Raw genomic sequence first — 13,419 nt, 5'->3', positions numbered from 1 at the left:
GGGCGCGGGGCGACTCGGGACTGTGCCTTGCGCCGGGAGCCCCCCAGGAGCCCCCTGTCCCACCGCACCGACCCGGTGTGCGCCGCTGGCCTCAGCGTGAATCGGCGCCCCCAGACCTTGACCCCGTTGTCGTAAGGCCTGAAAGTAGTGAGTGGCGTTTTGGAGCCAGAGTCTAGGTCCCACGATTCTCCTTTGCCCCTGAGGTTGGCCCTAATGAACATGCCTGTGGGACAAGAAAAGGAAAGAGAGGAAATACCGGGCTATTGCATGGTCTTTGAACGGTTCGCTCGTAGTGTGCGTAGTGGTGGTGGTGGGGGGGGGGATTAAATCTACATGTGGACTTCACACCATACACAGGAATAAGATTCCCATGGACTAAAGCTAAATGTGTGAAACAACTACCGTGGAAATAGTGAATATTCTCCATCTTCAGCACGCATCCCAATTGCTTGGAGGGCTTGTTAAAAACACAACATGCCAGGGCGCCTGGATGGCTCAGCCGGTTAAGTGTCTGCCTTAGTGTCTGCCTTCTCTCGGGTAGTGGTCCCGGGGTCCTGGGATTGAGCCCCGCGTGGGCCTCCCTGCTCAGCCGGGAGCCTGCTTCTCCTCCCTCTCCCTCTGCCTGCTGCTCCCTCTCGCTTGTTCTCTCTCTCTGTCAAATGAATAAATGAAGTATTAAAAACCAACAAACAACAAAAACACATGCCAGTCCTGCCCTAGAGTTTTGATTCAGTAGGTCTGGGAGGGATCCGAAAATCTGCCTTATACTGATGCTTTGTCCAGGGAGCACGCGTTGAGAACCATTGTAGTAAATGCATAAATGGAGGGATGTTATTCAGCTTGAGCCAGGGAAGGTCTCCTCAAGCACAACAGAAAAATTGAAGAAGCCCTAAAAGGAATGACAGTGAAAGTAAGCCTGGGTGAAGTATCTGCAAAATACATCACAAAGCAAGACTTAACGGGTAGAACGCACAAGGGAAGTTGAAAAATCGGTAAAGAGAACTCAACAGAAAATCGAGCAAAGTCCCTGCACACAAGTGCAAGTGGCCAATAGGTATAAGAGCGTGTTCAGCCTCACAGTGAACAAGAACGCGAATTAAAACAAGATGACGCTTATTTACCCATCTGAGTGGATGAAAAAAATTANGGGCGCGGGGCGACTCGGGACTGTGCCTTGCGCCGGGAGCCCCCCAGGAGCCCCCTGTCCCACCGCACCGACCCGGTGTGCGCCGCTGGCCTCAGCGTGAATCGGCGCCCCCAGACCTTGACCCCGTTGTCGTAAGGCCTGAAAGTAGTGAGTGGCGTTTTGGAGCCAGAGTCTAGGTCCCACGATTCTCCTTTGCCCCTGAGGTTGGCCCTAATGAACATGCCTGTGGGACAAGAAAAGGAAAGAGAGGAAATACCGGGCTATTGCATGGTCTTTGAACGGTTCGCTCGTATTGTGCGTATGGTGGGGGGGGGGTTAAATCTACATGTGGACTTCACACCATACACAGGAATAAGATTCCCATGGACTAAAGCTAAATGTGTGAAACAACTACCGTGGAAATAGTGAATATTCTCCATCTTAAGCACGCATCCCAATTGCTTGGAGGGCTTGTTAAAAACACAACATGCCAGGGCGCCTGGATGGCTCAGCCGGTTAAGTGTCTGCCTTAGTGTCTGCCTTCTCTCGGGTAGTGGTCCCGGGGTCCTGGGATTGAGCCCCGCGTGGGCCTCCCTGCTCAGCCGGGAGCCTGCTTCTCCTCCCTCTCCCTCTGCCTGCTGCGCCCTCTCGCTTGTTCTCTCTCTCTGTCAAATGAATAAATGAAGTATTAAAAACCAACAAACAACAAAAACACATGCCAGTCCTGCCCTAGAGTTTTGATTCAGTAGGTCTGGGAGGGATCCGAGAATCTGCCTTATACTGATGCTTTGTCCAGGGAGCACGCGTTGAGAACCATTGTAGTAAATGCATAAATGGAGGGATGTTATTCAGCTTGAGCCAGGGAAGGTCTCCTCAAGCACAACAGAAAAATTGAAGAAGCCCTAAAAGGAATGACAGTGAAAGTAAGCCTGGGTGAAGTATCTGCAAAATACATCACAAAGCAAGACTTAACGGGTAGAACGCACAAGGGAAGTTGAAAAATCGGTAAAGAGAACTCAACAGAAAATCGAGCAAAGTCCCTGCACACAAGTGCAAGTGGCCAATAGGTATAAGAGCGTGTTCAGCCTCACAGTGAACAAGAACGCGAATTAAAACAAGATGACGCTTATTTACCCATCTGAGTGGATGAAAAAAATTAGAACACTGATAACACGAAGCACGAGATGCTTGTAGGGGAATGAGTACCTGAGGGTTCTGTTGATGGGACTACACATTGCTAACAGCTTTACTGGCAATCCGATTAAACTTTAAAACGTGCGTGCGTAGCTTTCAGTGCAGCACTCACATTTCTCAAAATCTAGGGTAGCCAGACACTTACCTTTGTTGCCCAGAGGGGATATTAAACGGTACTGAACAGTTGTAAACACCCTAGGTGCCCATGATGTCTAAATAAGACACATTCATACTGGGGAAGACGCCAGCAGTTACCCAAAAGGAGGCACCTTTTTGTGGAGTGACATGGAGAACTTGCCAAGACATAACTAGTAAGCGAAATAGGCAAGTGATAACAATATGCACAGAATCGTGAAAAGTAAACCAAGCATAAATATCTTTTTTTTATAGAAATTCTCAATCATACAGAGGGAGAAAAAACAAGGAACTCCTAGTACTCATCACCCAGCGTCAACAACAAAATATATTTCTGCACACACATATCCCCTTCTACCTCCATACTCTAAAGATTGGCCAAACTTTCTATTCTTTAAACATGCCGGCCCGTTCCGGCCTGGTGCCACCCAACCAGTCATTCTCTCCGCCTGGAAGGCTCGATTGACTCCTTGTCATTCACATCTCGGTTTAAACTTCACCCTTTCGGCCTTCCCTGACCACCCAGTTCAAAGTCCCTGTGGCTTGATTTCTATCCTCGTGCTTAGCACTCCTTCATCTTGTGTTCAACAGCTCAGGGCAAGGTAGACATTGAAGAATACCTGATGTGCCTGACAGTTTCTTCATTTTCCCGGAAGAACCCTCCCCCTCAATCAATTGGTTTTGACCAACATGTATATATAAACTTTAAGGGCATAGATGAAATATATAAATGCACTTCCGTGATGTTTTATGTATTCGTGTAGCTGTATATACATTTGAAGGTACATGAAAGATACCTATTAATTTGGAAATGCTGCTTTATTCCATACTTGCATTTCATGACACAGCTTTAAAATTCATGCTCCTCATCTGCACCTTTGACACCCGAGTCAATTTTATGACCAAAGCCACTTTTAAACCACATGACGGGCACCTGGACGGCCCAGTCGGAAGAGTGCGTGAGTCTTGATCTCAGGGTCATGAGTTTGAGCCCCACATTGAGTGTAGAGATTACTTAAATAAATAAAACTTAAAACATACACACACATACACACACACACACGCACACGACAAAGCACGCCATCTGAGTCGTTTAGGATATAAGCACTTTTTGAATCTGTGTATGACCCTGTTCCCTAGAAATGTATTCCAGCCCAAAGAACCATGCCTGTTACATCAGTTCATTTGCTTTATTCGTTCATCCTATAGACAAATATTCGTGATCTCCACAAACATAACCATTCAACTGTGTTTTGTTTTTTAAAGATTTATTTAGTTGGGGGGGCAGAGGGGGAGGAAGAAGCAGACTCCCCACTGAGCAGGGAACCTGATGAGGGGCTTGGTCCCAGAACCCTGAGATCATGCTCTGAGCATCTAAGGCAGATGCTTAACCAACTGAGACACCAGCTTAACTGACCGAGCCACCCAGGTGCCCCTCAACTGTGTTATTTGTAAGTGACATTTAGTTTGTGAGGCCCCATGCTCAGGAAAAATTACTAAAGCAGTATTAAGCCCCTTCCCCACCTTTCTCTGATTCTGTCTTGTGACCTCTACGAGCCTCCAAAACCGGCATTGATTGAAATGCTTCTCGTCAAACAGTTGTTCAAAATTAAGTCCTTAAGAGAGCAGGGCATAATTTCAGAGATTTTTAAGGACTCGAGTGTAAGAGATTCCCTTTCATCTGAGGAATAATTTGCGGAGGAAAAAAATGCCTTATCTTACATCCAAGCATATTCAGTATTTGCCAAATGAATGATGCGAATGCACGGAAAATATCTGGAAACAGAGCCTTTGAGGAGGGAATGGAATGGATGAACAGATGGCTACTTTGGGTGGAGGGACCAGGAGGGCTGTTCTGTTAATAGGACTGTGTATGACTTGTATTGTCTGGAAGGAGAAACAGCCCTGTGTGAGAGTGTGGCACGGCCCGCCACTGTGGGCCCTAGCTCTGACCTTGAACTTCTGTGTGACCTTGAGGAACTCCCCTCCCCTTTCTGGGCTTCAGTGGCTTCATATCTGTGACAGACTGGTTACTCGATGTGGAGAGGAGGCAGGAGAGAGACTCACACTAACAATTCTTTTCTGTTCTCAGATAAGTTAACTGAGAACCAGCCAGGAAAATCAGTGTGGGTAAGAAAGTCACCCAGGGGCAGAGCCAGCGTTAAAACCCGGTGCACGCTGGGTCCCAGACCAGACTGCGCCCACCACATACAGTAAAGCAGCGAGGCCCACCCAACCAGAGAGAACCCTGTGCCTTGGTACTCTCGGGGTGAACGTGGCCTACACGCCATCACACCCGATTCCAAGCCAGCTATTGGAGGGCACATTTATGGTTTACTTTTCTTCTCTTCAGCAAAGAGCTTTTATTATCTTCATTTCCACAGAGTGGAAAAACTGTTTTGGCCAACTTCCTGACAGAATCTTCTGACATCACCGAATACAACCCAACCCAGGGAGTGAGGTGAGTGGTGACAAATCTGTTTCCCAGAGAGGCCCACCACCCCCCTTTTGGTGACGGTGGCATTCCCAAAGTATACTTTTCTCAAAGTGGAGATGCTACTATTCTTTTTATTTCTAGGATCCTGGAATTTGAGAACCCCCACGTGACCAGCAACACCAAAGGCACGGGGTGTGAATTTGAGCTATGGGATTGTGGCGGAGATCCAAAGTACGTTTCCTTTAAAGAGGGTTGGTTTCATCAAATGATTCAAGACTCAGCTGCCCGCCAAGCACCTTGGACTCTGGCCCAGCACACTTCCTAGCATGTATTAGGGGCATGATCGATTATTTGGTGACATGCGTGGCTCTTGAAACTTAACTGATTGGGTTGTGACACAACGACAAATCATCCATCAGTTAACCCTAAGACGTTATTTTTAAAGGCCTCGGCTAGAAACCAGAGCCTCCTGACATTTCCTGTGCCTCCTTCTCTGCCTTTCAGGTTTGAGTCTTGCTGGCCAGCCCTGATGAAGGACTCGCACGGGGTGGTGATCGTCTTCAACGCCGACCTCCCCAGCCACCTGAAGGAAATCGAGATGTGGTATTCCTGCTTCGTCCAGCAGCAGTTCCTACAAGACACTCAGTGTCTGCTGATCGCACACCACAAACCAGGCTCCGGAAGTGATAAAGGAAACCTAACTTTGTGTAAGGAGACTGCCGTTTCTCCTTTCAGCTCTTGTCTTCAGTGGTCTGGGCATTTGTGTATTGCTCCATGTCTTTGAAGCCAGTGGCTCTGTGCAGTTATTGAGCACCTACTGTGTCCTTGGCCTTTGTTCTTCCTACCATGTAAATTGGAATCTCCAGGTTGGAAGAGCTGTCATGGCATCGAGGCCAGGACAGAGACACTTTAAAAGCAGGCAGACACCAAGAGGGGGAAAAAACCTGATTTTAGCCGCTCACCAGTACTATTAGGGACATTCTTTCCTGACTGATCTTGTCTCAAGAAAAGCTTTCAGTTAGCCTGTGACACACACTGTGACAGAGGTGACAGAGTGCTCATGGAAGATGACAGAATATTCAGAAATCTCTTCCTTTCTGGTGTGAGAAGAGGACCTGGAACTGGCTTGTAGTGTTGTTATCCCATCACCAGGTGGCAGTGTGGTAGCACTCTTTATTGGGCACCTACTGTATGCCGAGCACGATGCTGAGTGCAGTGGCGCGCGGTGAAACATTTCTTCCTCTGTTAAACCATGGCAAGCAAGACACAACTGTATTTTTGGCCTCTAGAAAGTTAAACAAATTGGCTTCGATAAGACTCAGGTCGCTGGCAGCTGGAAAGGGCCCCTCCTTGAAAGCTCATGCCTAATTACATTATTTTCCTTTTTAAGCACCCCCGTTGAACAAGCTGAAGCTGGTGCACTCGAATCTTGAGGATGACCCCGAAGAGATCAGGTTGGAGTTTATAAAGTATTTAAAAAGCATAATCAACTCGGTGTCTGAAAGCAGAGACCGGGAGGAGATGTCAATTATCACCTAAGCGGCCTTCATCTGGACTCTTCCACTTGCACATGAGGTCAACTTGTTCCCCGGGGCGGACCTGGAATCTTACCCAGCTACCTATGTGTCCTTCTCCCTGTGGCTGTAGAAGAGATTTTCCTTATCTGCTCTCAGGTTCCGGTCAGCCAGGGAGTTGACTCATACCATTTATTCTCTGTCCTTAGTTCAACTGAGAAAATCCTATATTGCCTTCTGATTCCTTTGCCCCAAACCTCTCCAAGAGCTGGAAAACTGAGCTGTTTTCCTTTCCCCTTCATATATGTCAAGTGATAAAAACTGTGGAACTGTAACTGTCAGAACCAAACGATTCTGCAATAGTTTAATTCCTGTGTATTGGTTTGAAGGTGATTTTCTTTGCTTAGTTCATTCAACAAATACTGACATGTCGTGCTACACTGTTCTAGGAGCTGATGGTATGCAGTGTGAGCAAAACAGATAAAAATCCTCCCCCTCGTGGAGCTGCCTTTCTGTTCCTCTAAATAACAGGGAGGTAGAGTCCAACACTAAGTCTTACACCTTCGCTATGGAGGAAAATGATAGATTCTTCCATTTTCCATAATTGGTCTAAATCTCATGCTCCCCTCCTCCTAGGTAAGGAGGGGACCCAGACCACATCTGATGCCAAATGAGGGTACAATTGATCCTCCCTTGTGGGTTCTGCGTTTGCGAATTTGCCGACTGGCTCCAACTGATTTGTAACCCCCAGATCACTACTCACAGTGCTTTCGGTAATTCAGAGCGACAGAAATCTGGATCATCAGTCACGCTCGTATCCAGCTAAGGCTGAACAAGGCCACGCTCTGCCTTCTTGTTTCAGCTCTCGAACTATACAAGTGTCCTTGTCATAGCCTGTTGGGTGCCCCATTTTCACTTTTCTGTGCTTTTCGTGAGTGGTTTTGCTGTTTAAAATGACCCCCAAACGTGGTGCGGAAGAGCTGGCTAATGTTCCAAAGTGCAGAAAGGCTGTGATGTGACTTACGGAGAAAATTGGTGCTTTAGATAAGCCTCATTCCAGCATGAGTTCTAGTGCGGTTGGCTGTGTGTTGAATGTCGATGAAATCAACCACGTATATTGAATAAGGTGTCTTTAAGTAGAAGCGTCCATAAAACAAGGTTACATATTGATGGTTGATGAAATTGATCAGAGGCACACAGGAATGTAACCCTGCATTTCCCCAGAAGCAGCGCTTTGCTATTCCCTCATCCAGGGCGCATGGTGACTTCACAGGCCATAAGGACCATGAATAGTGAGAATCAACTGTTTTTCCATCTCTACAATTTAAAAGTTTCCACGTTAGTTCAGTCTCCTTGGGTTCATCAACTCAAGGTTACGATCTACTTCCTCGCCCTTTTCCCCAAGACGGTGTTAGGGTGTCCAGACAGGGTCTGTGCTACTATTGGGGCAGCTGTTCCAAGGTTCCGGTTCCCTTCCTGACTGGCCGCCCTACTGGCCATCTCCGGTCAAGTCCAGGACTGGTACTGTCAGTGGCACGGGTTTTCTCCTTGGAATGAGGGGTCCCAGGCTGACTCCGCCACATCCTGCCTGGGCCTGGCCCTGCGCATTTCTGAGAACCAGCTGTGTCCTCCATACATCCCAGATCTCTGTGGGTCTCTGTGGCAGGACCACTGGACTCCTTGCCACAGCTGGCCTGTCTGGTCCATCCTCAACTCTCAGCTTCCTGGGAGAAAAAGAGGATTTTCAGGGGAATCGAGAATATAGCAGGTGGATATTCTCAAATATTATCCCTGTTATGATAGTTAGAGATGCAGTGTTCTCATTATAAACTTACAAGGCGGTTTACTTGATCACTTAGGATAATTTTTTAATATAACAATCCTGTTACTCTTTTTAAACGTGTAAAATATACATAACATAAAATTTGTCATTTAACCATTTTCAAGTGCAAGTCTGGCGTTCCATGCATTCACAGTGTTGTGCGCCCATCTCCACTACACGTCTCCGGAACATTTTTATCACCCCAGACTGAAACTCTGTACCCGTTAAACACTAACTCCCCATTCCCCCTCCCCCCAACTCCTGGCACCCACCATTCTACTTTTTGTCTCTCTGAATTTGACTACTCTAGGGACCTCATAGAAGTAGACTCATACAGCATTTTAAGTTTTGTGACTGGTGTATGTCGCTGAGCAGAATGTCCTCAAGTTTCATCCATGTTTAGCAGGTGTCAGAATGCCCTTCCTTTTTAGGGCTGAATAATATTCCATTGTATGGACAGATTGTATCTTGTTTATCCATTCCTCTGTCGGTGATTGTAAATAATTTGCTAGAACAGTAGTGTACGATTCACCTCGGATATCTTTCTTTCAAAGATTTCATTTTTAAGTAATCTCCACACCTAATGTGGGGCTCGAACTCACAACCCCGAGATCAAAAGTCATGCACTCCACCAACGGAGCCAGCCAGGCATCCCCCACCAAGGATATTTTTGAAGAAGATTAGCATTTAACCTCTCCAAGATTTTGTTTAAATATCCTTGATATCTGGACATCATTATCAGCTTGGAAGGCAGAATACACATAACATCTTCTAAAAAGTTTTTTATGATCTTAGGGGAACTTAATTCTGAAGTATTCCTTCAGGTAATAAATGTAAAAACAATGTTATATCGTCCTAACACCTAATTTGTAAAAACCATCAAAAGTGTTAATGCTCAGAATAAGCAAATACGGTGAGTTTATAGGTTATCGTACAAGTGAGTTTGCTTTAATCTTAGGAATTTGTTCATCCATAATTTTTATATTTGGATTCTTTTTTTTTTTTTCAGTAAGCTCTAGGCCCAACATGGGGCTTGAACTCACGACCCCAAGATCAAGAGCTTCATGTTCCAACCAGGTGCCCCTATTTTTGGAAATTTTTTTTTAAAGATTTTATTTATTTATTTATTTGACAGAGATAGAGACAGCCAGTGAGAGAGGGAACACAAGCAGGGGGAGTGGGAGAGGAAGAAGCAGGCTCACAGCAGAGGAGCCTGACGTGGGGCTCGATCCCATAACGCCGGGATCACGCCCTGAGCCGAAGGCAGACGCTTAACCGCTGTGCCACCCAGGCGCCCCTGGAATTTTTTTTTTTAACACAGCGAACCTGAAAACACATTAAGTAGATCAAAAGTTAGATGTAGGTCTTTTCCAGTGCCAGTGAGAGAAAAGTAGAGACGCTTAAGAGAACCAAGAGGCATGGGTGCTCTTCACTTTGACAACGAGGAGGCTGAAATGGAGCCGTGTGGGCAGTCTGTCGGAGAGAGTGGTACTTGCTAGTAATGCCAGTGTCCTGGTAAATTTAGATGGAACTACAGTCACCTCTTAGCCAACTGCCTGGTTACCTGTGAGCACATTTGAAGGCCAGGTTAATTTCCTTCTGACCTGGAACATGTGTGAGGAACACAGAATAGCCTCAAGGCCAACTGTAGCAAATCATCTTTACGTAATAGCGGCAGTTAAAAAAAAATCGGTCTGGAGAATACAGCTCCAGAACAAAAAGGAATTATTTTTATCTGATTGTTGATGAGAGCCAAGAGTTCAACAGATAAATTAGCCCCAGCAGCAAGCATTTACATTGGGGGCCAGAGTGCAACCCTTGTAAGGCCTTGAATAGAGAAAAAGATTTGTATTTGAATAGACCACGTGGGCCCCAGTCTGTGAAGAAGTCTTCCTGTCTTCCCTGTGCTGGAACCCCATCCCTCTCAAGAAGCCACTTATCAGGGCGCCTGGGTGGCTCAGTGGGTTAAATGTCTGACTCTTGATATCAGCTCAGGTATTGATCTCAGGGTTGTGAGTTCAAGCCCTGTGGTTGGGCTCCATGCTGAGCATGAAGCCTACTTAAAGAAAAAAAAAGAAGAAGAAGAAGCCGCTTACCTTCCATATTCTACCAGACGCAGTCTGTGCATGTACAATGTGTTTTGTGAATGGAAATAAGAGCAAACTCTTCACATTTTCCTACAACTTGCTTTTTTCACCTTTTTTTTTTTAAGATTTTATTTATTTATTTGACAGAGAGAGACAGCCAGCGAGAGAGGGAACACAAGCAGGGAGAGTGGGAGAGGAAGAAGCAGGCTCCTAGCGGAGGAGCCTGATGTGGGGCTCGATCCCAGAGCACCGGGATCACGCCCTGAGCCAAAGGCAGACGCTTAACGCCTGCGCCACCCAGGCGCCCCTGCTTTATTCTTTTTGTAGCTGCAAATTATTCCACGTAGTCATTTATGTTACAGTTTTATACTAGATCATTTTAATAACCATTCATGTTGAAATATTACCTTTTTATTGATGGACATTTTTAACGATACTGAAATACATGATTTAGGATAAAAATATGCTTGAATGTGAAATTTTAGGAAAGTGGTTTCAACCATCAGCCCTTTCGAGGGAAGGGTAAGATTGCTGGGGTCTTGGCATCCTAGGTCTGATTTCTCATTTCATACCATTTTCTAACTGCACGATGTGATTTCTGCCATGCGTGTGCTAGCGTACGGCAAGATTACTTTCTTTGTATCACAGTTGGGACAATGATGAGGATGAGCGGTCAGATGGTAAAAGGCCTCTCAGACCAGGCCAAGGAGTTAGGGTTCGAGATGCCACTGAAGAATCATCCCTGCAGATTAATGCGGTCAGCTCTCCACTTTAGAAATATACTCTGCTGGCAGCATGAGAGCTGGATGGGAAGGACGCCTGTAGAGGTGACTGCTTGTCATTCCTTCGTTTGTGGCTGCATCGCCCCGGTCTTTAAGGCCAGCATCCTCAGATCTTTCTCTGCTCCATCTTCACATTCCTGTCCCCTCTGTGCATCTGACTCAAACCTCCCTCCAACACTTTTATAAGGACACTTAAAATTGCATTAAGGGCCCAACTCGATAATCTCCCCCATCTAAAGATCCTTAACTTAATCATATCTGCAAAGACCCTTTCTCCAACTAATGAAACAACACTCACACGTTCCAGGGATTGGGTCCTGAGGGGGGGCCATAATTCAGCCTCAGTGAATGGCACCTGAGGGGCTAATGGAAGAGGAGCCACCTCGGGGGGAGGCAGGGTAAGGGGAGATGTCAAATGACTAGTCCAAGATGACCCAGTAAGTTAGGGACAGGGACTGAACTGGCCCCCATGCCCCTGTTCCTTCCCCCGTCCTGTGGTAACTGGGCAGGCAGATGAGTCCACAGATGAACATGGCCAAGAATGTCACCCCTGAGACTGAACCCTAGTAAACAACAAGGACAACAACAGCAGTGGGGCAAATAGCCATTCTTGGAGCCGAGCCACCCAGAAAATGGTTTGCACTTATGTTGCAGATAGAGCTAGCATCATAGTATCATATTTCCTGAAACGAATCCAATCAGGTAGTAGTATTGAAGCTTGTAATGAAAACCACGAGTTAGTCATTTAACATCACAGCTTGAACGTCCACCTCTGCAGATGGCTCAGGGAAGCTCCTGGAGATCATTACACTTTTTGTGGAACTCCAGAAGACCCATATACCACAAGGGTGGTAGCCAGAATTGCTATAACAAAGGGCAGAGATTTGCCGGTAACTGAAGACCTATAAGAATTTTTAAAATACCAGCTAAAAAAGTAACTGTTTGCACCACTGAAGTAAATTACTCTGAACTATGACTCTTCTGGATCTTGACCTCAGCCTTCCCCACCTAATGGTTGAGAGTATCCTGGCCTTGGCTGATACTTTCTCAACAAATGTATTCTTTGCTTAAGCAACAAATGAAGGATTCCCGTTTTAAAAACCAAACCCAAAGAGATTAGTGAGGAGGGAGGAAACTCTCTGCTTTTGAATGTTAAGGACAGATTACATATTTTTAATGTGACTTCGTAACTGCTTTATCAGTTAAATAATTCTCTACATTTATGATACTGGCCATTCTTCCTACCAAAGTTAAAAGCCAATGGAAATGTTGTGTCTGCCAAGTATTCCCACTTCAAAAGGAAAGTTCGTGGGGCTTTGATGTGAGCAACACCTCATCTATCTTTCTGCAGTTCATTCCTATCTAGGCTTTCTGATAGCTTTTAAAAAGTATGCCTCCTTTCTCGAAAGCCTCAGCGCACATTTACCCCACACTTAAGCAGCTCTTTGCATGGGGCATAATTTTAGATCTTAGACATGCAAAGTGCTATGTAAAATAATAACTCCTCTATTTTACATTATTGTCTACCTGGAGTTTTGTGGTAAGTACTTTATGCAAGAACCATCCTTCCTTTCTCTTTTGTGTGACTTTACAAGGCCTGGAAAACACCTAGGTATGTTACCCGTAATGATGCAATGAAATATTTTGTTCAGAGGGATAAAATTCTAATTTTATCGGAGTACAAGTGACTTGGTTTCTACTTATAAGAATCTACTTCAAGTACTTTTCAAGGATATTTTGCAAATACAACTACACTTGGAATTTATCACCCTTTTTGGCGGTGCAGCTATTCAAAGCAGAAACTTATGCTTTGCATTTTTAAAAAATGGTGACAATGGCTTTAAGGTATCAATCGCAAACGAGATGGATTCTAAAAAGGATGGTTCTTATGTATGGGGAGACTAGCCCGAGACAGTAAGTTAGGTCAAATATATACCAGCCAAGAAGCGTGGACTTGATTCTATTAGCCGCTGAAAAGCCCTAAGCAGAGCAGGGACGATTACTTTGGTGGCCCCGTGGAGAAATGACTGGGGCCACCAGGGGAACATGGCAGGAGGACGTTGACACGGAAATGCAGTGTGTCTGAAACACAGCACTGGCGATTGGCATGAAGAAAACGGGACAGGTTCCGTAAGTATTTCGGAAGTAAAATTTGTGTCTGAGTGGACAAGAAAGAAGAAGGCGAGTGTAATCCCTTATCTTCAGCGTGACCGGTTTATCGCAGGTGCTCAATAGTGACAGTTAATCAATGACTACATTTCCCATAGGCCTTAGGGCAGCGTCGCGTTTCCCAGAGGGCTGTGCGATGCCCAAGGTAGCCCT

General features: G+C 45.8%; 1 protein-coding gene across 1 annotated transcript in view; it reads left to right on the top strand.

Annotated features, from left to right (window-relative positions):
• The window catches only part of IFT22 (intraflagellar transport 22), an 11,749-nt gene extending 2,619 nt beyond the window's left edge, over positions 1–9,130 (top strand). The window contains exons 2-5 of the mRNA XM_034669952.1: positions 4,840–4,916; positions 5,034–5,123; positions 5,397–5,599; positions 6,283–9,130. Coding sequence (XP_034525843.1) covers positions 4,840–4,916; positions 5,034–5,123; positions 5,397–5,599; positions 6,283–6,431 — 519 coding nt within the window. The 3' untranslated portion in view covers positions 6,432–9,130. The remainder of the gene's footprint in view (positions 1–4,839; positions 4,917–5,033; positions 5,124–5,396; positions 5,600–6,282) is intronic.
• The last annotated feature ends 4,289 nt before the right edge of the window (positions 9,131–13,419 follow it).

The sequence above is a fragment of the Ailuropoda melanoleuca genome, chromosome 10 (assembly GCF_002007445.2).
Source record: "Ailuropoda melanoleuca isolate Jingjing chromosome 10, ASM200744v2, whole genome shotgun sequence".
Classification (NCBI taxonomy): domain Eukaryota; kingdom Metazoa; phylum Chordata; class Mammalia; order Carnivora; family Ursidae; genus Ailuropoda; species Ailuropoda melanoleuca.
The sequence above is the reverse complement of the archived record's forward strand: the minus strand, read 5'-3'. Positions and strand labels throughout refer to the sequence as shown.